This window comes from Emys orbicularis, chromosome 1, assembly GCF_028017835.1.
Source record: "Emys orbicularis isolate rEmyOrb1 chromosome 1, rEmyOrb1.hap1, whole genome shotgun sequence".
Lineage (NCBI taxonomy): Eukaryota > Metazoa > Chordata > Testudines > Emydidae > Emys > Emys orbicularis.
Window position 1 is genome coordinate 19,429,230 of NC_088683.1, and position 24,191 is coordinate 19,453,420.

At 46.8% G+C, this 24,191-nt stretch overlaps 1 protein-coding gene across 1 annotated transcript; it reads left to right on the top strand.

Moving 5' to 3' along the window:
• The first annotated feature begins 543 nt into the window (after positions 1-543).
• TMEM243 (transmembrane protein 243) lies at positions 544-23,816 on the top strand. Its single transcript, XM_065418862.1, has 4 exons — positions 544-621; positions 20,025-20,075; positions 21,473-21,577; positions 23,694-23,816. Exons 1-4 carry the CDS (start codon positions 544-546, stop codon positions 23,814-23,816), a joined length of 357 nt encoding a protein of 118 aa, XP_065274934.1.
• The last annotated feature ends 375 nt before the right edge of the window (positions 23,817-24,191 follow it).

Here is a 24,191-nt window from a genome sequence, read left to right on the forward strand (position 1 = left end):
GGGGCAAGAGTTCCTTTCCCACGAGACTCACCCCTCTGCCCACCCCCAGCTCGTGAGCTTTGAACAGGAGCCGTGATGCTGGGGTAGGGGCAGCAGCTGCAGAAAGGCAGCTTTGTTTAATTGATCTCCAAAAGAATAGAGCTTTTTTTGGGGGTGGGGGAGAAAAGGACTCCTGGCATGGGCTCCCTATTAACAGCCTTGATTAGTTCCATTAGGGGAAATAAACGATAATAAATCAAACACGCTGCCCTAGAGCTAACAAAAAAGGTCCAATATTTCTCGTTTGTGTTTGTCTCTGGCAGGCAGCAGCTTCTGATCATGAAGAAGAAAGCGAAGGCTTGGAGGGGAGGCTTGGATCCTTGGCTCTGAGCCACGTGTTGTGTGAAGCACCCAAAGCCAGGAGAGATGTATTTTCCATAAATAACTCTTGCTCACACATACTGTGCCATGGGCTTAAGGCCTCTTGAGACAGGGATGGTTTTGTTTTGAGATAATCTCTCTCTGTGTGTGAGTGACACGACCGATTTCTTTTGGGGAGGGGAAATGGAAGACTATACAACTAGAACCTATGGCACGGGTGGACTGGACAACAGACCTCTCTTTGGAGAAACTTCAGCAAGGGTAAGACCTGACTGTGCTTTGGAGAGATCTCTCTGCTACCCCCTTTCCCCTCCAAGAGCTGGCTACTGAAGGGCTCCTTTCTGAAGTTGAGAGAGCTACTCAGTTTGTTGGAAAGCAGTATTGGCAGGGCTGGCTCCAGGCACCAGCATTCCAAGCAGGTGCTTGGGGCGGCAATCTGCAAGGGGCGGCAGTCTGTGTTTTTGCCGCTCCAAGCAGCGCGCTGAACTGCCGCCGTGGACGGCGGGGGCAGTCCGTGTCCAGTTAGGGCGGGACGCGCGTTTCCATGGCGGTGGCAATTCGGCGGCAGCTTCTCTGTTCAGCTACCCACGGGGGCGATTCGGCGGCTTCTGTCTTCCGGCTGAAGATAGAAGCTGCCGTCAAATTGCCGCCGCCGCGGAAACGCGTGTGCCGCCGTAACGGCACACAGACTGGCCCCGCCATCTGCGGTGGCAATTCGGTGCGCTGCTTGGGGCGGCAAAAACAGTAGAGCCGGCCCTGAGTATTGGGCATTTTCATGTGCAATAAGTAGCTTACTCAGTTTCTTAGTAGTCATTAATTGCATCATTCCTCCCCCCCCCCTTTTTTTTAAAATAAAATAAAAATTGAACTGCTGTAGCAAGAAGTACCTCCACACGCACAGTGGCACTTCACACCTGTACTAGGGCCTCTGGAAGGCAGGGGGCTGAATAGAGATTTTGTTGTTTGATCTAAAGGCACAGAGCCACAGGGATTATTTGCAGAGTTTGAAGGGTACTTCAGAGCCTCTGTAGGGTCCCATGTCAGCAGTTGCGATAGGGTGCCTTGCACAGGGCCGTCTTGAAAACGAATGCTGCGATTGTGCAATGGTGGTGTTATGTAATGTGGATGTGACTTGCCCAATTGCAAGGTTGACCAGATAGCAAGGGTGAAAAATCAGGACCCTGGGTTTTTTGCAGGGGAAGAATTGGGGGATATAGGCCTGGTCCCCACTAAGCCCCCACTTCGGACTAAGGTACGCAAATTCAGCTACGTTAATAACGTAGCTGAATTCGAAGTACCTTAGTCCGAATTTACCGCGGGTCCAGACGCGGCAGGCAGGCTCCCCCGTCGATGCCGCGTACTCCTCTCGCCGAGCTGGAGTACCGGCGTCGACGGCGAGCACTTCCGGGATCGATTTATCGTGTCTAAACCAGACGCGATAAATCGATCCCAGAACATCGATTGCCTGCCGCCGGACCCTCCGGTAAGTGTAGACGTACCCATAGTTGCATAAATAAGACAAAGCTCCTAATATCAGGAGATCTGGTCACCCTACCAACTATATATGCTGAGCACATGGTGTGTGTGTTGCTCAGTTTTGTGGGATCTTCTAATAATAGGGTCTTTGTGCAACTTGGCAAAATACTTCGCCATGGCAAACTTACTTTACAATTTTCTGGTTTTGTGGGATTATTTCAAAAGGTCAGGGGCGTGGGGGGAATTTGTCCCCTGACTCCTCTTAATTAGAGAATGTCACATGTTTTGAACATGACCCATGGGGGAGCGGGGGTGCTAGGTGGCGGGAACTACTTCTTGCAATGCTATTTATATTGCTAGTAACTAAGGCCCAGATCAGCAAAGATACTTAGGTGCCTAAGTCCCAGTTTGGGTTCCCCTGTAATCCATAATTCTCCCTGAACCCTGTAGGTGGCTACATTTAGTGCCTAAGTTTTCAGGGTAAAAGTTTCCTCTGTGTCTAAGTTTTTTGCCTCTGGGCTTGCACACTGCTGCCTTGCTATTGGTGTCCAGAGCCGCAGAGTGATTCATGCACTGGGGGAGGATAAGTGTTTAGGCACCTAAATTGCTTGTCGGGCCCAATCTGGTAGATGGGCGTAGAGGCTGCCTACAGGATTGGGTCCCCTTCAAAAGGTGGGGTGCGAGGTGCCCATTTCATAACTTCTAGCCCAGTGAGTAGAGCATTAACCTGGGCCTCCCACATCCCAAGTGCAATTCTCTCTTTCTGCTGGAGGCGGGGAAAGGTGGGAGACCACAGTTAAAATCCTCTGAGGAGAGTTCTCTAACCACTGGGCTTTGGGCTCTTCTGATATGGGGCTCCCTCAGTCCCCCCTGTTGAAGTTGTTCCACTCTGGATTAAAAAAATGAAAGTAAATGGAGTAGGGGGACTGGATGCCAGGTCTCCCTCTCCCTGGTGGGTGTCCTAACCACTGGACTACAGTAGGGTTACCATATTTAAAAAATAAAAAAAGAGGACACTCCACGGGCCCTGGCCCCGCCCCTTTCCCACCCCTGGCCCCGCCCCAACTCCGCCCATTCCCCAAAGTCCCCGCCCTAACTCCCCCTCCTCCCTCCCAGCCACGCGAAAAGGGCTGCCCGAGCGCTACCGGCTTCACGGTTTGCCGGGCAGCCTCCAGACCCTGCGCCCCTGGCCGGCGCTTCCCCAGCGCAGCTGGAGCCCGGGAGGGGAAGCGCCCAGCCGGGGGCGCAGGGTCTGGAGGCTGCCCGGCAAACTGTGAAGCCGGTATCGCTCGGGCTTCGGGCAGTCCCCATGCCTCCAGACCCTGCGCCCCCGGCCGGGCACTTCCCCTCCCGGGCTCCGGCGGCTGTGCTTCTCCCCTGACTCTTCGGCTCTGTTTAAGAGCCGAGCTGCCCGAGCGCTAATGGCTTCGGGCAGCCCCCATGCCTCCGTACCCTGCGCCGCCGGAGCCCGGGAGGGGAAGTGCCCGGCCGGCAGCTCAGGGTCCGGAGGCATGGGGGCTGCCCGAAGCCGGTAGCGCTCGGGCAGCTCGGCTCTTAAACAGAGCCGAAGAGTCAGGGGAGGAGCACAGCAGCCGCGGGAGGGGAAGTGCCCGGCCGGAGGTATTTTTCCCGGACATGTTCGGCTTTTTGGCAATTCCCCCTGGACGGGGGTTTGATTACCAAAAAGCCGGACATGTCCGGGAAAAACCGGACGTATGGTAACCCTAGACTACAGAGTCATTCTCTCTTTGGCCCAATGACTGTTCCACGGGGAATAAATACTTACCCAATCATAGAGCCACAGAGAGTGCGTGAGAATGACTCTATAGTACAGTGACTTGGCCGAATTCCTAGTCTTTCATGATTTATCCTTGTAGTTTAAATGGTAGGGCCTGGCCTTCTGGAATAGGAGGATGTGAGTTTGATCCCTGTTGATGCCATGAAGTTCTGAGTGGGCATGACATGCAGCTGAGTGACAGCTGAGACCGCCTAGATAGCTGTGGATTCATTACCGTGCACCTTCAAAATTATACACAGCTCCTGGCTTTGTGAGAGCCCTGGAAAAACAACCCTTTGGGCTCTTGAACTTAGCTCCAGAAAGAGCACTAGTTGTGTTCTGCCATCATCGTTGCCTGGAGAAACCAAAAAGTGCCAGTCAAGCTAACTTCAGAGGTGCCCAAAATATAAGGGATAAATATGCAGTGAATATCTAAAAGGCGATATCTGTCCCTTTCAGCTCTTTTTCCTCATCTAGGAGGGTAATAGACAACGGAAGGGTTTTTATTACAATTTTCTGTTTAACGGCTCCCCAGCTTTGGCCATGATCCTGCAGGCCACAGCCATGTACCCCTGTGCAGAGCCCTATTGACCGTGGAAGAGCTCAACATGAGTGCAGGGCTCTGCTCACATGAAGCTGATTGCAGGATCGGGGCCTCCATTTTTTTTTTTAAACTCTTCACACCACATTAACTTCCTACCCCTTTGTTGAAGTGTGTGTGAGAGAATATAGCACCCAAGCACTTTTTTTATTAGCACTGAAGTCCACCACTTACCCTTAGGATGGATATAGCATGGACAGAAAATGGTAAAATTCCAGTATGACTCAAATCTGATCTGGAGGGACCATGTCTAGACTTGAATACCTCAGGGCACTGGCTCTGCCTTACTCTTTACATGATACTAAGATTATAAGGGAACCACAGGGACACAGTCATATTCCAAATAACTGTGTTTACTAACTGTACCCAAACTTACAAACCTAGCTACATTCATACACTGCTGCTTTATAAAGCGTTCTGGTGGCATCTGCAGGAGAAAGCTGGGAGGCCCACTAGCGGGCTTCCAAACTACTGACCGGGATACTCCTCAATTCCTGTACACTGCAGCCTCTCTCAAGTCTGAGGGCACGTCTTCACTACCCGCCGGATCGGCGGGTAGCAATCGGTCTATCGGGGATCGACTTATCGCGTCTAGTGAAGACGCGATAAAATCGATCCCTGATGGCTCTGCCGTCGACTCCGGAAATCCACCGCGGCAAGAGGCGGTAGCGGAGTCGACGGCGGCGCGGCAGCGGTCGACTTGCCGCCGTCCTCACAGCCAGGTAAGTCGACCTAAAATACGCCACTTCAGCTACGCTATTCACGTAGCTGAAGTTGCGTATCTTAGGTCGACCCCCCGCTGTAGTGTAGACCTAGCCTGACAGCGATGTGGGTGATGTATTGTGAAATTAATAAAACGGACACCCTTTCACCGGGAGCTGCTGAGGGGCCACTAAGCAGACATCAGGTAGACCGGGCTTAGCTACCACTCTAAACTGAAAAGACTTGCCATATATCAACTAGGGTGCTGCTTTTCTTCCACTTCCCATTCCCTCGCTTCCCAGCCCCACCAGCTGTGTTGTGATGGGTTGTGTGATAACTGTGGGATCTGCCTACATGATCCCTGCACTGCTGGTACCAAAGTCCTTATTAAAATGCTGTGGGGTCCTCGAGGCATGACAGATGTCTCTTTAAAAGCTTGACACTTGCTGGAACACAGTTTGGTAGGACTTGACCATTGTTCCGGACAAAATGGCTAAGCTTGAATTATGGCACCATAACTTCAGACTTGTTATTGAAAGTACAGCATCTGGCACTCTTGGGTGAAAGCCTGTAGTTAGCAGCCTTTTCTTTAGTTGGCGGAGAATGCTAAAACCATGACCCTTTCCAATCCCTCTCCTTCTGGCATGGATTCATCCTGACCTGGATTTCTGGATCTCTCTTGCTCTGATTTATTTTGCTCCTCTGGCACTGAATCATAGGAAGATTATGCTGAGCTGAAATGAACCATATAAATAAAAAGAAAACAAGGAAAGAAGAAGTGGGACAGCACAAAAAGTGGAAGTGTGTGAATAAAATTTGTGGATGACACAATGTTGGGAGGTATTGCCAATACAGAGGAGGACCAAAATATCATAAAAGAAGATCTGGAGGACCTTGAAAACTGGAGTAATAAAAATGGGATGAAATTTAATAGTGTGAATTAAATAGTGCACTTAAGAACTAACAACAAGAATTCTTGCTATAAGCTGGGAACATATCAGCTGGAAGTGACAGAGGAGGAGAAAGACCTGGGCATATTGGTTGATCACAGGATGACTATGAGCTGACAATAGGATGTGGCAGTAAAAAAAGGCTAATGCAGACCTAGTATGCATCAGGCAAGGTATTTCCAGTAGAGACAGGGAAGTGTTAGTACCATTATACAAGGCACTGGTGAGACCTCATCTCGGAAATACTGGGAAATACTATGTGCAATTCTGATCTCCCATGTTTAAGAGAGAGGAATTCGAATTGGAATAGGTGCAGAGAAGGGCTACTAGGATGATCCAAGGAATGGAAAACCTACCTTATGAGAGGAGACTCAGAGCTTGGCTTGTTTAGCCTAACCAAAAGAAGTCTGAGGGGAGAGATGATTGCTCTCTATAAATTCATCAGAGGGATAAATACCAGGGAGGGAGAGGAGTTATTTAAGTTAAGCACCAATGTGGACACAAGAACAAATGGATATAAACTGGCCATCAACAAGCTTAGGCTTGAAATTAGTTGGAAGTTTCTAACCATCAGAGGAGTGAAGTTCTGGAACAGCCTTCCAAGGGGAGCAGTGGGCGCAAAAAACCTAACTGGCTTCAAGACTGAGTTTGATAAGTTTATGGAAGGCATGAGGCTGCCTACAATGGCATATAGCCGATCTGTGACTGCTAGCAGCAAATATCTCCAACGGTCGGTGATGAGACACTAGATGGGGAGGGCTCTGAGTTACTACAGAGAATTCTTTCCCAGGCGTTTGCCTGGTGGGTCTTGCCCACATGCTCAGGGTCTAACTGATCACCATAGTTGAGCTTGGGAAGGAATTTCCCCCCAGGTCAGATTGGCAGAGACCCTGGGTTTTTTTCGCCTTCCTCTGCAGCACCGGGTACAGGTCACTTGCAGGTTTAAACTAGTGTAAATGGTGGATTTGCTGTGACTTGAAGTATTTAAATCATGATTGTAGGACTTCAGTAACTCAGCCAGAGGCTAGGGGTCTATTACAGGAGTGGGTGGGTGAGGTTCTGTGGCCTGCAATGTGCAGGAGGTCAGATTAGATTATCACAATGGTCCCTTCTGGCCTTAAAGTCCGAATCTATGCAATATGGGGAGGCTTCTCTTTGGGAGCCGTTCTAGTTGCAATGGCAACTGTACTTGGAAGGCTACTAGTTCACAGAGGTGGGGTGATAACTGAATGTGGCATGGTGGTAGAAATCTCTTGACTCCACAGATGCCCTGAGCTTTGCAGTGTGCTTGGAGGGGTGGGATTCCTGGACTGAGTAAAGAGAATCTTGCTTAAGAGGCATCTAGTGCTTAGCACAGTGGGGGCGTGGTCCATGACTGGGGCTTCTGGGCACTATGATGATATAACAAAGTTGTGTAGTGCTCCACAATGGCTGAGCTCCTGGAGAAGGAGGAGATGCAGGGGATGGGGTTCCTTGTTGAAGAACAGTATTTTGCATGTTGCTGGGGACTGAAGAAGTTGGCGAGGGTTCATTATAGAAGGGGGGGCATCTGTAATAGGTCTTACTTCATATTGAGTTGAAGCTGGTGTATAAGAGTGAGGGACTGACTGAGTTTGGGATGAAATGTTAAATCATTAGAGATCCCCTTGGCTCTTAAATAATTTGAGCTAAATGCTCCTCTCACTCACCTGGCCAATTCCAGCATAAGTCATTGTACTTGCCTGAATCCCTTTGCAATTTTAACTCTTCCCCACCCCCTGTTGCCATACTGCCATACTGCTAAATAGAACTCTGTTATTCTTTGGAGGTGGTGGATGAATTGATCCCTAGAGACTGAGTCTGCTCCTGTCTGAAATCAGCAGGAGGTCAGCCTGGGACATGCCTGGGAGCTGGCTCAGAGCCCGTAAAGCATATCGGGGATCACTAGGACTGAAGGGCATCATGGACCTGACTTTTCAGAGGTGCTGAGCATCCGGAAGTCAATGGGCGTTGCTGGTATTCAGCATCTCTGAAAGTCAGCCCTGTACAAATGCAAGCTATTCTAGCACTGGCTAGAGCTAACTCGGCTAGAGCCTGTGCAAGCCTGCCCATGTGATAATTACTCCTTGCGAGCCTGAGTCCCAAAGGTAGGTTCTCTGTGCCTATTGGGCATGCTGGTTCTTCAAGCTATCAAGCTCGTCGTCCATGTTGGCCAGATCTCTATAGTTATTTAGGCACCTAACTCCTATTGAAATCAACCAGTGCAACTTTGTTATAACTAGAAAAGGTATGCCAGCCTAGCTAGGTTGGTTAGGGGGGCTATATGGATAGAAGCCCTAGTGTGGACACAGTTATAGTGGTATAGCTTACGCTGGTTCGGTGACCAGACATCCTGCTTTCCCATCCCAAGGAATGACAGTTGTGAAGAACAGGGAGACTGGGTAAATTTAAACAGGCCACTTGACAAGTGAATCTGCTTCACGTATCTGTAGGTGGTGGTGTCACGGAGAAGCCTTTCATGCGCCTATGTGCCCTATTCTGAGGGGTCAGGGCACAGGCGCCGACTTTTTTCCGGGTGGATGCTCCACCTCTGTGCCACCCTAGGCTCCGCCCCCACTCTGTCCCTTCAGCCAAAGCCCCACACTCACTTCGCCTCTTCCTGCCCCCGCTCCGCCCCTCCCCCGAGCACGCCCCATCTCTTCCTGCCCCTGTTCCACCCCTTCTCCCCGAGCACCTCCTGCCCACCACCAAACACCTGACCAGTGGGGCCTGCTGAGTGGCGGGTGGCTGGTGGGTGCTGAGCACCCACTATTTTTTTTTTTCCATGGGTGCTCCAGCCCCAGAGCACCCACGGAGTCAGTGCCTATGAGGGCAACAGTTGAGTACAAGAGTGAAGCTTGTGCAGTACGAGCCTTGCTAATGGAAGCCGAGTTCTATCTCCCAGGAACGTTCTGTGCTGGCGTTCAAACTTCACAGTGCTCCAGGTCCCCTGAGGCTGCCGCCTCCAGAACATAACTGCCCTGGGATGAGGGAGCTAGAATGCAGACTTCAAAGCCAGCTCAGCCAGCTCCTGGGAGAAAAGGAAGAGGGGGGAGGACAAAAAAGTCTTGGGTGGTGGTCCCTGGAATCTGCTGATAACTGGGATTATAGCTTGTGTGTGTCTGTTATAGGTGGAGCAGTGTGGGTTGATTTTTTTTTTTTTTAAATAAGACGATTTATATCCTGATTTACATCACCACGTGAAAAGCCTTGATTTAAATCATCAATTTTAATCAACTTTTCCATTTGTACTTCAATCATTTTCTTAAAAAGGGTGCGTTCTCCTTGGTTGATACAGCCATTAAAACATGTCAGTTGACAACTAAATAGAGGCTTCACACTAGATTTGGTACATTTTTTTGCTACCTAGGAGGGTATGCTATGACTCAGTAAGCAGTTATATAACTTAATAGTTTCAGATTCTTATTGTACATTTTAATGTTCAAAAATGGTGAATGATATATTGCGTATTTATGAGAGAATTTTTTTGCTCATGATTTGTGTCAGGATGGTAACTGGAATTTAATTAAACACACGAGCACATTAATTTTTTTTATTTAAATGTTCTAAGAGCTCGTATTAAGTTTAGGCCTTAAATCCAAATTTAATATAAAATATGTTATTTTTAAAAAAAGAGAAAATTTACTATTTAAATAAAATAAAAAAACGGGTTTTTTTGTTTTGTTGGGTTTTTTAATTTAATCACCCCCTCCACTCCACACCTCTTCCCCCTCCCCCCCCCGCCCGCGAATGGATCAGATTGCACTGCCTAGAATTAAGGTTGCCTGATTCTTCCCTTTATGAGACCCCGTTTTCAGTTGCTTAGTTATCAAACTTCAACCATTTGGGCTGAAATGTTCCAGGCTGGGTGTCTAACTCAAGCTGCACTTTTTGGGAAAGCTTCTGGTAACTTCTGTGTGTGCATATGTCTGTTTGCAATCTTCATGTTCCTTTAATGTAGTTCGCCGTGTGTAATTTTTAAAAAAGCAAACTCAAGCACTCCAAGGTTGAGTAATGTCTGGGCTATCTTAATTTGGCCCTCTTGTGCATATGCATTATGATACATGATCACATACTACTTTTTTACATAGGACCCCTGCTTCATTCAGTGCATAGGATGGGCATTGGCTGTTGTCTGTAGGATCCCTGCCTCATTTTTTGCAGAAGTTAGAAGGTGTGTGGGGTATGACTCAGGGGATTCAAGAAGAGAAAGGATGGCTTTCACAGTGAAGGCAGCTGAATGCTGCGCTTGAGAACTGGATTCTGTCCCTGCATCTGCCACAGAGTTTCTGTGCAATGGTGGGCAAGTTACTTAAACTAAACTTTTCACTAGTCGTGTTCATTTTCTGCGTGCCTGACTTAAGGCACCTAGGGCCGGACCTGCAGCAGTGTAGAGTACTCACAACTGCAATTTAAGGGCTTGTCTACACAGTGTGTTAGTCCGCTCTAGTGGGGTGTACATTTTAGTCCTCACCAGTGTGTCCCACACTACCTGACCCATGTGGACCCTGCTGGCATGCATTAAGAAGTTCCCTACTGCATGTTGATGTAATACTGTTTGAAACAACAGGACTACATTCATGTGCACTAGGGAACTTTTTAGTGCATGCCAGCACGGGCCAGATAGTGTGTGACATGCTGGTGTGGACTAATGGACTGTGTAGACGAGCCCCAACAAAGCTTTGTTTTGAACATACAAAGTACTATAAAATGCTAAGTGCTCTAAAAATCAGGCTCTGGATATCTCAAGTTGGGCACCCAAAACTAGTGGACAGTTGATGGTAATTTTGGCCTTAATCTCTCTCTGCCGCCATTCCTTATTTGTAAAATGGGGTTACTAATGCCCCTGATCTCCGAGTGGTGGGGTGAAGATAAATTGTGCTGGTTGGGAACCAGAATATCCAATCTGCAGGAAATTCCAACATTTCTAATTTTTTTTTCCATCCTGAATTGGAACAAGAAGCCAAAATTTCCTGCAAATGAAAATAAAAAAACAAAAACAAAAAAAAAAACCCAGTTTGGGATCATCAAAATGTTCCCTTAAAGTAATTTCATTTCAACTTCTATATTACATTTAATACATACCTTTTTTCCTATCTAATTTGTCAAACTTGACACATTCCTACAAAATATTTTGATAAAACTGCATGTTTTGATGTAAAACTGTTCAGTCAAAAATAATTAGAGGTGGCCTCAAAAAAAAAAAAAAAAAAAAAAAAAAAAAAAAAATTGAGACACTTGGCTACAATGGTGAATGCAACACAGAAAAGCCAATGAGAAAACTAATAATTCTGTATTCAGTGCATGGGTTGAATTGTGTGAGTTAAAGAAGGCCGTTCGTTGAACGATGAGGATAAAATGCAATACTGAATAGCTACCCACTCAGTGACCACTGTCCATCCTGTGCACTGAATGAGGCAGGGGTCCCCTGTGGAAAATAGTATGTGATCATGTAATTAAACCCTGCATCACAATGCACAAGGGGGTGGAATCAAAGTTGCCCAGGCAATTCTTAATCCCAGCAGTTGCTACTTTTCAGTGCTCGATTTTGCAAATGTAGTGTTCTGAACATTTTTGTATGCAATGCAGTATGTTAGTAACTATGATTTCTTGCATGATAACTCTGGAAAGTGAAGCCCTTTCTGCAGGCAGAAATCAGGAAGTAGCAGCAGCAGGTGTATGGATCTCGCTACATTTCCTTGCCTACATGCCTCTCTCCTGACGGGGCGGGGAGGGGGGGAATTGCCTCTAGAGGTGAGACGTAGTTCTGATCATCTAGTTTTCTCCATCCTTGGGCTCTTTGCCAATGAGGATGACAGCTGTAGTGTGTGTGTGTTGTAGATGCCTGCTTGCTAGCAACTCGGCTAACCTCATGCTCTCTTTGGGTATTGGTCCCGAACAGACGTCTGTTTCAGCTACTGGTCACTGCTGACCTTTGTTGCTAGTCGGAGGGACCAGATGTCGTGGAAGGCTCCATCCCGTTAACAATCCCCGTAGCCATCTTTGTTTCCTGCTTATATATGTGTAACCTTTTTGCTGTGCTAAGCTGACAGGAGCTGAAGTGCCACTGGGTGCTGGGAAATACAATCTCAGATCACTTCTGCAATCCTGGGATTTCAGGATCAGTTACTCTAATCCCAGTATCCTGAAATACCTTGTTCTGCTGATGGTATATTTGGAACTTTTTAGCCACTCTTTGTGGGTTTAACCTCGAGTCCCTGAAAAGTGGTTTCATTGCAACCGTCCCTGAAATGGGGAGCTAGACCTTGAAATGGAATTGGTTAATCAGCTAGATTTAGTTGTTAAACCGACCACAAGCTAGAGAACTGTCCCCAGCAGACTGTGTTTGTTGCTTTGTTGCTGCTTTAACTTTCACTCTGACTTCATGTTTACTATAGTTACTGATGTGGGATTGGAGTCTTCGATCAGCTGTCTCATGGGTGCCTGAGTCTGATGGATCTCTCTCACTCACTCACTCCTACAATTTCATCATTTTAGGATTGAATAGAATTTAATACACAAACAGAAGGAAAAGCCTTGTCTGACTCCATGGCTGTAGGCAGAATGAGCAAGTTTTTATTTTTTGGGTGCTGATTTTGGGTGCCTAACCTGAGATCTTTTAAAGGGGCCTGACTTTCAGAAAATGGTGAGTACGATCAGGCCCCTTAAAGCCTTCAGTTAGGCACCTAAAATTACTAGCTGCTGTTGAAAAATCTTGGCCAATGACCATTCTTTCATCCCAGCCCATGTGAAAGGACCATGACGTGATTTTGCATTTTAATATTGTGGTGTATTTAAAATGGTGTTAAAATTGTAGGCTGTCACTTTAGATTTCAGGGTTTATTCCTAATCCTGCTTGCACACTAGGGAGCTCTGGACCTAGCAGGAGTCAGTTGTGCAGACAGCCTAGAGCAGGGGTTGGCAACCTTCAGCACGTGGCCCAGCAGGGTAATCCGCTGGCGGGCCGCGAGACATTTTGCTGACTTTGTCCTTCCTCAGGCACCCCTACCCCCTACAGTTCCTAGTGGCTGCGGTTTGCCGTTCCCGGCCAATGGGAGCTGGGCGGGGGGGAGCTGCGGGAAGCCGCGGTCTGCCGCGGCTTCCTGCAGCTCTCATTGGCCGGGAACAGCAAACTGCGGCCCCTGGGAGCTGCAGGGGGCGGTGCCTGCGGACAGTCAACGTCAGCAAAATGTCTCGTGGCCCGCCAGCGGATTACCCTGATGGGCCACGTGCTGAAGGTTGCCGACCTCTGGCCTAGATCAGTGGTTCTCAACCTATTTATCATTGTGGGCTGCGTATGTGGCCCACAATGTGTTACGTGGGCCGCAGGTTGAGAACCACAGTGCCCCCTCAAAAACCTCCCACAGTCCCCTATGCCCAGTGCCCCCCGCCCAGAGACCCCTCCAGAGAGCAGGGCCACGAGTGGAGCCCTGGGTGCGGGGCCTGGTAGCTGGACATTGCGGCATGGGGCTGGCAGCTGGGACCCAGACCTGGACCCCGCCGCCTGGGGCCGGGCAGCTGGGACCCCCCAGCGCTGGACCAGGAATGGAGTGCCTGGCACGGGGCCAGGAGCGGAGCCCCACCTAAAACCTGGAGGTGCAGCAGCATCCCAGGAAACCCCTAGTTCCCAGAGCCTCACCCCGCCCAAACTTGCCCAGATATCGACTCTCCTGCATCCTGCCCCCCTGTGGCACTCACCCAGCCCCTTGCTAGCAGGAGTGCTCCAGCAGGCTGCCAGATGCTGTCTCCCCCTGAGCCAGCCCCTCCCCCTGCCAGACAAGAGCAGCAAATTTTCAATTTTTTTTAGCCTACAGCTGTGTGCTAATTGGGCCATGGGTTGAGAACTGCTGGCCTACAGGCAGGTTGAGTTGTGCCTTTCTATTTTAGTGAGCAGCCTGCTTTCTCTCTGTTCTCTCATTCTGAATCCTAAGGAATACAGTTGGGTTGCACTGCAACTTTTCTGCAAGACTGTTAGAGAGAAACAAACTTCTTGGGTGTACGCCGTGAACAGAACACATGGGTTCTGTTTTCTTTTTTTAAAGCTTCATAGCCGTTCCCACTGTGTGAATCTGAGATGCTTGACATTGCTCTTTTACTGGTGTTGAGAGAGGCTTTCCCTCTTCATGCTTTAAACAGTACCCTCAGCGCAGCTCAAAAGAAGAGACGTGAAATAGTTTCTGTCCGTTTGTGACCCCCAGTGATCCCTTGGCATGCTTCTGCAAGAGTGCGGGGAGAAAGGTTCAAATTTGGGGCACTCCTCTATTCTACCTATTGAAAATCTCCCTGTAGCTTCAATTGGTTCGGGTATCTTTCTACAGGTCTGTGCACTGTTGGAACAGAGCAGCTGTTTTACCTTAGAGGTGGCTGCACATTTAGCCCTGAGCTCCGTAGCTGAGCACAGCTTACAGTGCAGGCAGATCTCTAAGTACTATAGATGTGGACACTATGGCACAGAGGTTAAGTGACCTGTCCAGGGTCACACTGCATGTCTGTGGTAGAGACAGGATTAGAACCTAGATCTTCATCACCCAGTTCTGTGCGTTAACCGCTGGAGTACCTCCCTTCCCATTTGCAATCACAGAACTTCCCCGTGGCAACTTCAGTAACTACTTACGTGTGAAAAGTAAAGTTGAGTGTCTCTAAATATAGCAGCTGGAGACAAGGAGACTCGTTGTCATGTCAGCCAGCAAGCTCTCTGCCGATCAGCAAGTGCCCCAAGGACCTCTACAGGCCCATAGACCATGGTCTGACAACTGTTGCATTAGGCTGGGGATTCTTAGCTGGGAGGTTGCATGCAAGCGTCAGCGGGTCACAGTCACTCTCACCTTGCTGAAGGGGAGGAATTGTGTCCCAATATGGGGAGGATGGAGGACCCCTGCACTAGACCAGCGGTTCTCAACCGGGAGCCCCTGGGGGTCATGAGCAGGTTTTGGGGGAAAGAGAGGGTCAGCCAAAATAAATCAGAGAACAGGGCTGGCATTAGACTCACTGAGCTCCAGGGCAGAAAGCTGAAGCCGAAGCTCGAGCAACGTAACTTTGCGGGGGGCCCCCTGTGCAAGCGGATGAGCACCAGTGATGATCGGAGCAGCAACGCTGACACTGAAGAGCTGGCAGGCATGCACATAGGAGAGGGGAGGACTGATGGCATTTTCTAAAGACCCTTGCACATCAGCATGGAGGGGGAATGTAAAATTTAAAAAAGGAAAAACCTACAAAAACATCCTGTTCATACTATTTAAAGGGGGCTGTATCAGAAACTTGAGTTTTAGATTAGCCTGTTTATTTAAAAAAAAACAACAAATCCCCTAAACTTGACAGTGTCCCTATTAAAGCATTTCTGGATTCAGCTGGATGAAAGGGGCAAGATTTCAGTCTTATTTCCAGGAAAGGACATTAGTGACGTGTATCCCAACAGCCCCCCCCCCCCCCCGCCCCAGCTTTGTGTCCTTTGTTCTTTTGCCAAGTCATTCTGTAGGCACTTGCTTTTTAATGAATGTAGGTTTGAGAAAAGTTCAACCTTGTTACGAAATGCTGCTGCTTTACTATAGAATAGCAACTGAATGCGTCTTACCTGGCTTAATATAAATTGGCACTGCTGGTCTAATGGGCTTCAATGTGTCCTCCAAACCATCAATTGCTGCAGGATTTGAGTCCATTTATAAACAAAAAACCCCATCCCAATGTGCCTGGAGTGTAAAGTAATGCAGCATTGCCTTGGTGTCTGCAGACTGCTCCATTCTCATTGCTTCTGTTCCTGGCTTTGCACAGCAGTAGCAGAATGAAACTAACAAGATTGGTCAGTTTCACCACTGCTGTTCCCTTGTCTGTGGGCAACAGTGATCCATTCTGGAGGAAGGGAGGGGAGATGACAGAAAGCTCCTTCTCCCTTTCAGCAGCTAGCAGGAGAGGGAGATTGACACTTCAGACCTCTGCTAGCCAAAGGCCTATAGGAAAGTTATTGCGAATCCCAGTGCTTTGCTCTTTGGGACAGCCAGAGTGATGTGCCCAACTGTGGGTGATAGTGGAGCTAGCCTTCTCACTTGGGCACTTGCCTCTGGACCTCGCTTGACTTTCAAATCAGTCTCTGGTGAGCAGGTAGATGTCTGCCAAATTTTTGAAGTCTGGATCTCTCTCGTGCACGATTTAACCTGAAAATTAAGGTTCTGCCTGCTGTCATAAGAGGGAAGTTGCAGTGGCTTAGGGCTTCCATTGTCATCTAGGTTCAAATTCAGCGATGGTCCCTGAAATTAAACGGAATTCTGCCTCGGATCAGAAATGCTTGTTAGTGGGAAAATTGCCATTTTTCTTGTTTCTTTTCTCTAGTCCCCAACTTTCCATTTTGAACTGTTATTCTAATCTGATGTGTCTCTCATAGAGTCATAGGACTGGAAGGGACCTCAAGAGGACATCAAAAGTCCCCTGCACACCTGGCAGGACTAAATATTATCTAGACCATCCCTGACAGGTGTTTGTCTAACCTGCTCTTAAACATCTCCAATGATGGAGATTCCACAATCTCCCTAGGCAATTTATTCCAGCGCTTAACCACCCTGACAGGAAGTTTTTTGTAACGTCCAACCTAAACCTCCCTTGCTGCAATTTAAGCCCATTGCTTCTTGTCCTATCCTCAGAGTTAAGAAGAACAATTCTTCTGCCTCAGCCTTTTATGTACTTGAAAATTGTTATCATGTCCCCTCTGTCTTCTCTTTTTCAGACTAAACAAACCCAATTTTTTTCAATCTTCCCTCATAGGGAATGTTTTCTAGACCTTTAATCATTTTTGTCGCTCTTCTCTGCACTTTCTCCAATTTGTCCATATCTTTCCTGAAATGTGGCTTGCAGAACTGGACACAATACACCAGTTGAGGCCTAATTAGAGCGGAAGAATTACTTCTCGTGTCTTGCTTACAACACTCCTACAAATACATCCCAGAATGATGTTCACTTTTTTTGTAACCGTGTTACACTGTTGACTCACATTTAGCTTGTGGTCCACTATGACCCCCAGATCCCTTTCCGCAGTACTCCTTCCTAGGCAGTCATTTCCCATTTTGTATGTGTGCAACTGATTGCTCCTTCCTAAGTGGAGTACTTTGCATTTGTCCTTATTGAATTTCATCCTATTTACTTCAGACCATTTCTCCAGTTTGTCCAGATCATTTTGAATTTTAATCCTATCCTCCAAAGCACTTGAAACCCCTCCCAGCTTGGTATCGTCCACAAACTTTATAAGTGTACTCTGTATACCATTATCTAAACCATTGATGAAGATATTGAACAGAACCGGACCCAGAACTGATCCCTGCGGGACCCCACTCGTTATGCCCTTCCAGCATGACTGTGAACCACTGATAACTTCTCTCTGGGAATGGTTTTCCAACCAGTTTTGCACCCACCTTATAGTAGCTCCATCTAGGTTGCATTTCCCTAATTTGTTTATGAGCCAGTCATGCGAGACAGTATCAAAAGCTTTACTAAAGTCAAGATGTACCACGTCTACCACTTCCTCCCTATCCACAAGGCTTGTTACCCTGTCAAAGAAAGCTATTGGCTTGGTTTGACATAATTTGTTCTTTACAAATCCATGCTGACTGTTACTTATCACCTTATTATCTTCTAGATGTTTTCAAATTGATTGCCTAATTATTTTCTCCATTATCTTTCCTGGTAGAGAAGTTAAGATGACTGGTCTGTAATTCCCTGGGTTGTCCTTATTTCCCTTTTTATAGATTGGCACTATATTTGCCCTTTCCCAGTCTTCTGGAATCTCTCCTGTCTTCCATGACTTTTCAAATGGCTAATGGCTCAGATATCTCCTCAGTCAGCTCCTTGAGTATTCTAGGATGCATTTCATCAGGCCCTGGTGACTTGAAGACATCTAACTTGTCTAAGTAATTTTTAACTTGTTCTTTCCCTATTTTAGCCTCTGATCCTACCTCATTTTCACTGGCATTCACTATGTTAGGCATCCAATCACCATCAATCTTCTTGGTAAAAACCAAACAAAGAAGTCATTAAGCACCTTTGCCATTTCCACATTTTCTGTTATTGTTTCTCCCCCCCCCCCCCCCTTGAGGCCTACCCTGTCCTTGGTTTTCCTCTTGCTTCTAATGTTTTTGTAGAATGTTTTCTTGTTACCCTTTGTCTTTAGCTAGTTTGATCTCTTTTGGTGCCTTGGCCTTTCTAATTTTGTCCCTACATACCTGTGTTATTTGTTTGTATTCATCCTTTGTAATTTGACCTAGTTTCCACTCTTTGTAGGACTCTTTTTGATTTTCAGATCATTGAAGATCTCCTTGTTAAGCCAGGGTGGTCTCTTGCCTGACTTCCTCTCTTTCCTACGCAGTGGGATAGTTTGCTCTTGTGCCCTTAATAATGTCTCTCTGAAAAACTGCCAACTGTTTTCAATTGTTTTTCCCTTTAGACTCGCTTCCCATGGATCTTACCTACCAAATCCCTGAGTTTGCTAAAGTCTGCCTTCTTGAAATCCATTGTCTTTCTTTTGCTGTTCTCCCTCCTACCAGTCCTTAGAACAGTGGTTCTCAAACTTTTTTTTTTTTCTTCATGGACCACTTGAAAATTGCTGAGGGTCTCAGTGGACCACTTAATGATCTTTCCAAATGTTGTTTGTACCATTAGCTAACTACTGTAAAGCGCTTTGGATAAAAGCACTATAAAAAAAACTTCAATTTTTTGTTGTTCTACAAATAAAAGCACACAACTCATATTTTAATATCAGCAGTCTTACCTTTCTAATGCGATGGATGTGCCCTCTCTCTCCTATCGCAGCAGCACCCGAGCTGGGGCTGGGAAGGAGGGGGGTCTCCTCCCCTGCCACAGAGCTGAAGCCAGGCAGGAGGGCCGTCTGTCCCCAGTAACCACAGCCCTGGAGCTGGGAAAAGTCGCCACTTTCTCTGGCCGCTGCAGCCCTGCACGTCCCAAATTCCCCCCACCCATTCTTCTCACCCCACTGCCCCCTCCCACCTACCCCCTATACCCCCCCAAGGTCACCACCTCACCTTACATGTGCGTCTTCTCCAGGGTCCAGGCACCTAATTAGTGGAGCTATGCCAGCTTGGCTCCACTAATTAGGTGGGTGGCCCTTCATTCTCATGTGCGGCTGCCCAGGTACACACCTTAGAGGGAACTATCTGCGGACCACATGAATGGAGCTTGCAGACCACTACGTGGTCCGCGGATCATAGTTTAAGAACCTTTGCCTTAGAATTTCACGATCACTTTCACCCAAGCTGCCTTCCACTTTCAAATTCTCAACCAGTTCCTCCCTATTTGTTAAAATGAAATCTAGAAGTTTTTCCCCTAATAGCTTTCTCCACCCTCTGAAATAAAAAAATTGTCTCCAATACATTCCAAGAACTTGTTGGATAATCTGTACCCTGCTGTGTTATTTTCCCAACAGATGTCTGAGTAGTTGAAGTCCCCCATCACCACCAAGTCATGTAGGTGTCTAACTTGGGGAACAGATCTCACTTGGTTTCAAAGTACAAAGATGGTAGGTGGTCCTCCCCGAGCCCTACAAACTTGACCTAAGACCTGTCTCAATCTGGGTTCTCTCCTTCATCATTGCTAGTAATAAAGATTCTGCAGTGTGTGTGTGTGTGTGTGTGTGAGAGAGAGTGCCCTGTGCAATCCTGCTATTTTAGTGGGTTTACACAGGTGTGAGGGTACAGTAACACAGGAAAGTGGTGTTTAAAAAAAAAAAAATCCACTGTTAATGCACAGGAAACAGACTCCAGCTCTCTCATTCAGAACGGTGTCAGCTCTGCAGGGCTTGTAGGAGTTGAAAGGAGTAGCAGCTTACTTTTTGTCATGGAAGTCAGCAAATCTTCCCTCAATCCACAGTGGAAAATCTCCAGTGAGACGTAGTTACATTTGAAAGTAGAACTGCATATAAATAAAGGATGGAATTTAAAAAAATTGGTTTGTCTTGTCTACATAAATTGTAAGCTCCTTGGGGGCTGAGCCCCTCACTATGTGTATGTACAGTGCATAGTACAATGGCACCCTGATCTCTCTTAGGGCATCTACATATTATTGTAATACACACATTAATCAAATGTTAGGATGATAAATGAAATGACCAAGTGTGTTACTTTTCTCCTTTTCTTCCTTCTTCCAGGATCGAATCATCAACTTAGCTGTTGGTGGCTTAACATCCTTGCTGCTTATAGTAAGTATTCCACTTCCCAAACTACATTTTTCTTTCTATGGTTCAAATCCTGATTCTGTTGGAAGTTTTAATGACAAAACTTCCACTGACTTGAGTGGGCCTAGGTTTTAGCCCCAAGTGCTTCCATCCTTTGCACACTGGCCTACTAGTCATGTGAGACCCTTTGCCTTTAGGGAAGGGAGAATGCCATTTTCTTTTGGTAGTTTTATTTTCTGCTGCCGCTTTGCGGGAACTGAGTCCTTTTAAAAACAAGTAATAAAGTTCCCCAAATCCACGCGAGAAAGGAACTCTTCAGCGCCACTCCCTAGTGCTGGATGAAATTTTTACATGTGTTTGAGGCGCCCATTGCTCTGCTATCTCACTGTGCTTTCCTCCAGCTCTTGAAAGAACCAAATGCTATCGCAAAAACGGGGAGTCTACTCCATGATCTGTGATGGTAGCCACTGACTCTCCTGCCTTTTGAGAGCCAACATGATGGGTAGCATTTGAAGCCTGAATATTCAGGGAATCCAGCCTGTTATTGGAAAGTCCAGAGAAAGAAAACCCTTGAACAAAACCAGGATAGAATGCCATGCCCATCACAGAGAACCTCCAGCCTCAACTCCCTTGAGCTTCACCTTAGAGACATGTAGCAGAAACATCCCTTCCAAGCAATAATGCTGGCATGAAGCATAGGTGGGGAAGTAGTTTGGAAGATAGCTGGGGACCATTTGCATGTTTGTAAATTATGACCAGAACCTTGGAAGTAAATTAGCTGCTGCAAAGAGTAAGACACTCTGCTGCAGTATTTTTTTGGTTTAGTTGGCTTAACATTTAGCTAGTCACATGCTATATAGCCAGTTGGAACTTTTTGACTGGCCTTCAAAATTAAACCCAGTTATGTATGACCTGGTCCTTGAGGTGACAAGGTACAGGATAATGTTGCAAGGCCTGCATCCATGAGGGATGGTTACAGTCCTCTGGGAGCAGGATATCTTTCAAAACTGCCAGAAGGAGCACTATTCTGGTTAATACATGAGGAGTTCTACATGGCTTTTTCTCCCTTAAGTTTCTGTGTGTGACCCTTGAATTTTCCGTTTCCATCTGTCCTTCTACATGGACATGAGGATTGTATTGGGCCACTGGAAGGGAACTATTGTACAATCACTAAGTATTGTGCCTATGTGGTTCGGGGTACTTAGTTATTTAAAAATTCTGTCCCTAGTCCTTTCCAACCTCCTATACCTCCACCTTGCCTCTTGCCATGGTGGGTGGGTATTGGTTGTAGTGAGACACACCCAAAGTGGAATCCTAAACTGTTTCCTTGGTCACTTCATAACTCTGCTTCCCTGAGTGGGTGTGGATGGTTTTTTTTGCTATTATGAAAATATTTAGTCTCTCTGTATTCCTCTGTACAGGTCACTCTGATCAGTGCTTTTATCTTTCCTCAACTACCTCCAAAACCAGTGAATATATTTTTTGCTTTCTGCATCTCCTTGTGTAGTGTTTCTGCTGGCATACTTGTAAGTATTGCTACATTTATTGTGAAATATACACAGTTGTATTTTATGCACATAATAGATCCTTTGTTTTTCATAATACAGTAGTGAACTAGCTACACCTACCCTCTAAGTAGGGCAGCTGTAGATTATAGTACATGGTGCACTTGAAATCTGGTAACGCACTGGATATTGGTCAAAGGTAGATATCTTATGTTTATTCTGCGAGTGCAGAGGGATAGACTTTCTATCAAATATCTTCTGTTCTCCTATTGTCCCCTCCTGAGCATCCAGGCCACAACATCCCAATATTTAACACATATTCACAGTAGGCTTGTCTATGCGCCTGCTACAGAGTGTACAGGTCACATCCTACAACAAAAGACTATACTATGGTTAGGGGTTTACTTAAATCACGGAGAAATCACACATTTTTTGCAGGTTGGTCACGGTATAAATAGATTTCATAGCTTTGTTACACATCTCAAAATTTTGTTATTTATGCCATGACTAACACACAGTGTGTGATTTCTCCACAGCGTTTGTCAAACTGGGGGCCCTGACCCAAAAGGGGGTCACAAGTCTACTGCAGGGGGTCATGGGATCGCCACCCTTACGTCTGTGCTGCTGCTGGTAGCAGTGCAACCTTCAGAGCTGGGCGCCCGGCCAGCAGCCCCGGCTCTCTGCTCTGTCTTCAGAGCTGGGCGCCCGGCCAGCAGCCCCGGCTCTCTGCTCTGTCTTCAGAGCTGGGCGCCCGGCCAGCAGCCCCGGCTCTCTGCTCTGTCTTCAGAGCTGGGCGCCCGGCCAGCAGCCCCGGCTCTCTGCTCTGTCTTCAGAGCTGGGCGCCCGGCCAGCAGCCCCGGCTCTCTGCTCTGTCTTCAGAGCTGGGCGGCTAGAGATCAGCTTTCATGGTCCATGACGTGAATGTTGTAGACCTCCTAGCTATGGTGTGTCTTCATACACAACAGGCAAGGCTTAACTTCTGTACTGGTGGGAGCTGCCACAGGAAAGGGAGGATAGGGACGCAAGCAGAGTTAAAGTTGTCATCTCAAGTATGTAAAGATTTTCTGGCAATCATTAGGGGGATTTTTTTTTTTTTTTTTAAATTTGACTCCAATTTGTTTAACTGTGAATTTCCTAGCTTTCAACCAACCATTGAAATAACAAATCTACTTGACATGTTAATGGCTTATTGACAAATCTGAAGATAAGGGCTTGTCTACACTTAAAATGCTACAACTGCACTGCTGTAGTGCTTCAGTATAGACATTACCTATGCTGACAAAATGGATTCTCCTGTCAGCATAGGTACTTCCACCTCCTTGAGAGGTGGTGGGGTAGGTAGGCAGACAGAAGAATTCTTCTTTCAACCTAGTGCTGCCTTCACAAGGACTTTGGCCTGGTCCACACTAACCCCCCTCTTCGGACTAAGGTACGCAAATTCAGCTACGTTAATAACGTAGCTGAATTCGAAGTACCTTAGTCCGAACTTACCGCGGGTCCAGACGCGGCAGGCAGGCTCCCCCGTCGATGCCGCGTACTCCTCTCGCCGACCTGGAATACCGGCGTCGACGGCGAGCACTTCTGGGATCGATCCCAGAAGATCGATTGCCTGCCGCCGAACCAGGAAGTAAGTGTAGATGTACCCTTAGGTCTGTTTAACTACACTGCTCAGGGGTGTGGATTTCTCACACCACAACCACCATAGTTAAACCGACCTGATTTTCTAGTGTGGACCAGGCCTTACTGTTTGCAAAGCAAGCTCACCAGTCTCGTTGCTTGCATAATTAACATTTCTCAAAATGAAACTCTTATGTCTATAGGAACGGTAAGTAAGCTGACTGTGATACTGGCAGCCAATACAGGAGTGGTTAGTATCTCCCTAAAGTGTGGAAGTGCATTCCACAAGAATGCTGAAAGAGAGAGGTGGGTGGTTGTTCCTAGTGCTTAGTTTGCAGTGAGGTTTCCTTCTATTAACTGCTCTCTTCATTAGTCCGATTTAAGGGGGGGGGGTGTTAAAGAAAACCCTAGAAGTTCTTAGTTTCACAGTTACTTACTCCTGCACTGAACTGTAGCCTGTTTATCTTGCATATAAATACCTGACTTTATTTCTAATGCAAAATCACTCTTTCCTTTCTAGATCTACTGGTATCGACAAGGAGACTTGGAACCTAAGTTTAGGAATCTAATTTACTATATCTTATTTTCTATTGTCATGTTATGTATATGTGCCAACCTGTACTTCCATGAAGTGGGTAAATGATTGCGAGACTGTTCTTAGCTCCACCCTAGAAACAAAGGGGATAATCAACTGGACAGGGATGAAGAAATGGGTTGTTCAGGGATAATCAGTACATGATTTTCATGTAAATGTATATCTAAAGTCCCTCGTGTTGGGAAGAATTATTGCCATATGACATGACACTTTGCTTTTATTTAAGAGCTAACTTTGCACTTAATGCACATTCCAACTATACTGATGTTTCAGAAGGGCACAAGCTTTTTCATTTTGGAAAAAACTGCATTTTTTTTATTATTGTACAAATAACTGCAGCCTTGCAAAGATCTGTAACAGAATAAATAAATGGCATCTTACAGTTACATAAGACAAATACTTTATTTTTGTTTAAACTGACTA

Coding starts and splice junctions, on each gene's coding strand:
- TMEM243 (XM_065418862.1), top strand. CDS start 544: ATGGAAGACTATACAACTAGAACCTATGGCACGGGTGGACTGGACAAC. Junction 622..20,024: donor TTGGAGAAACTTCAGCAAGG/GTAAGACCTGAC, acceptor TCCTTCTTCCAG/GATCGAATCATCAACTTAGC. Junction 20,076..21,472: donor TAACATCCTTGCTGCTTATA/GTAAGTATTCCA, acceptor TCCTCTGTACAG/GTCACTCTGATCAGTGCTTT.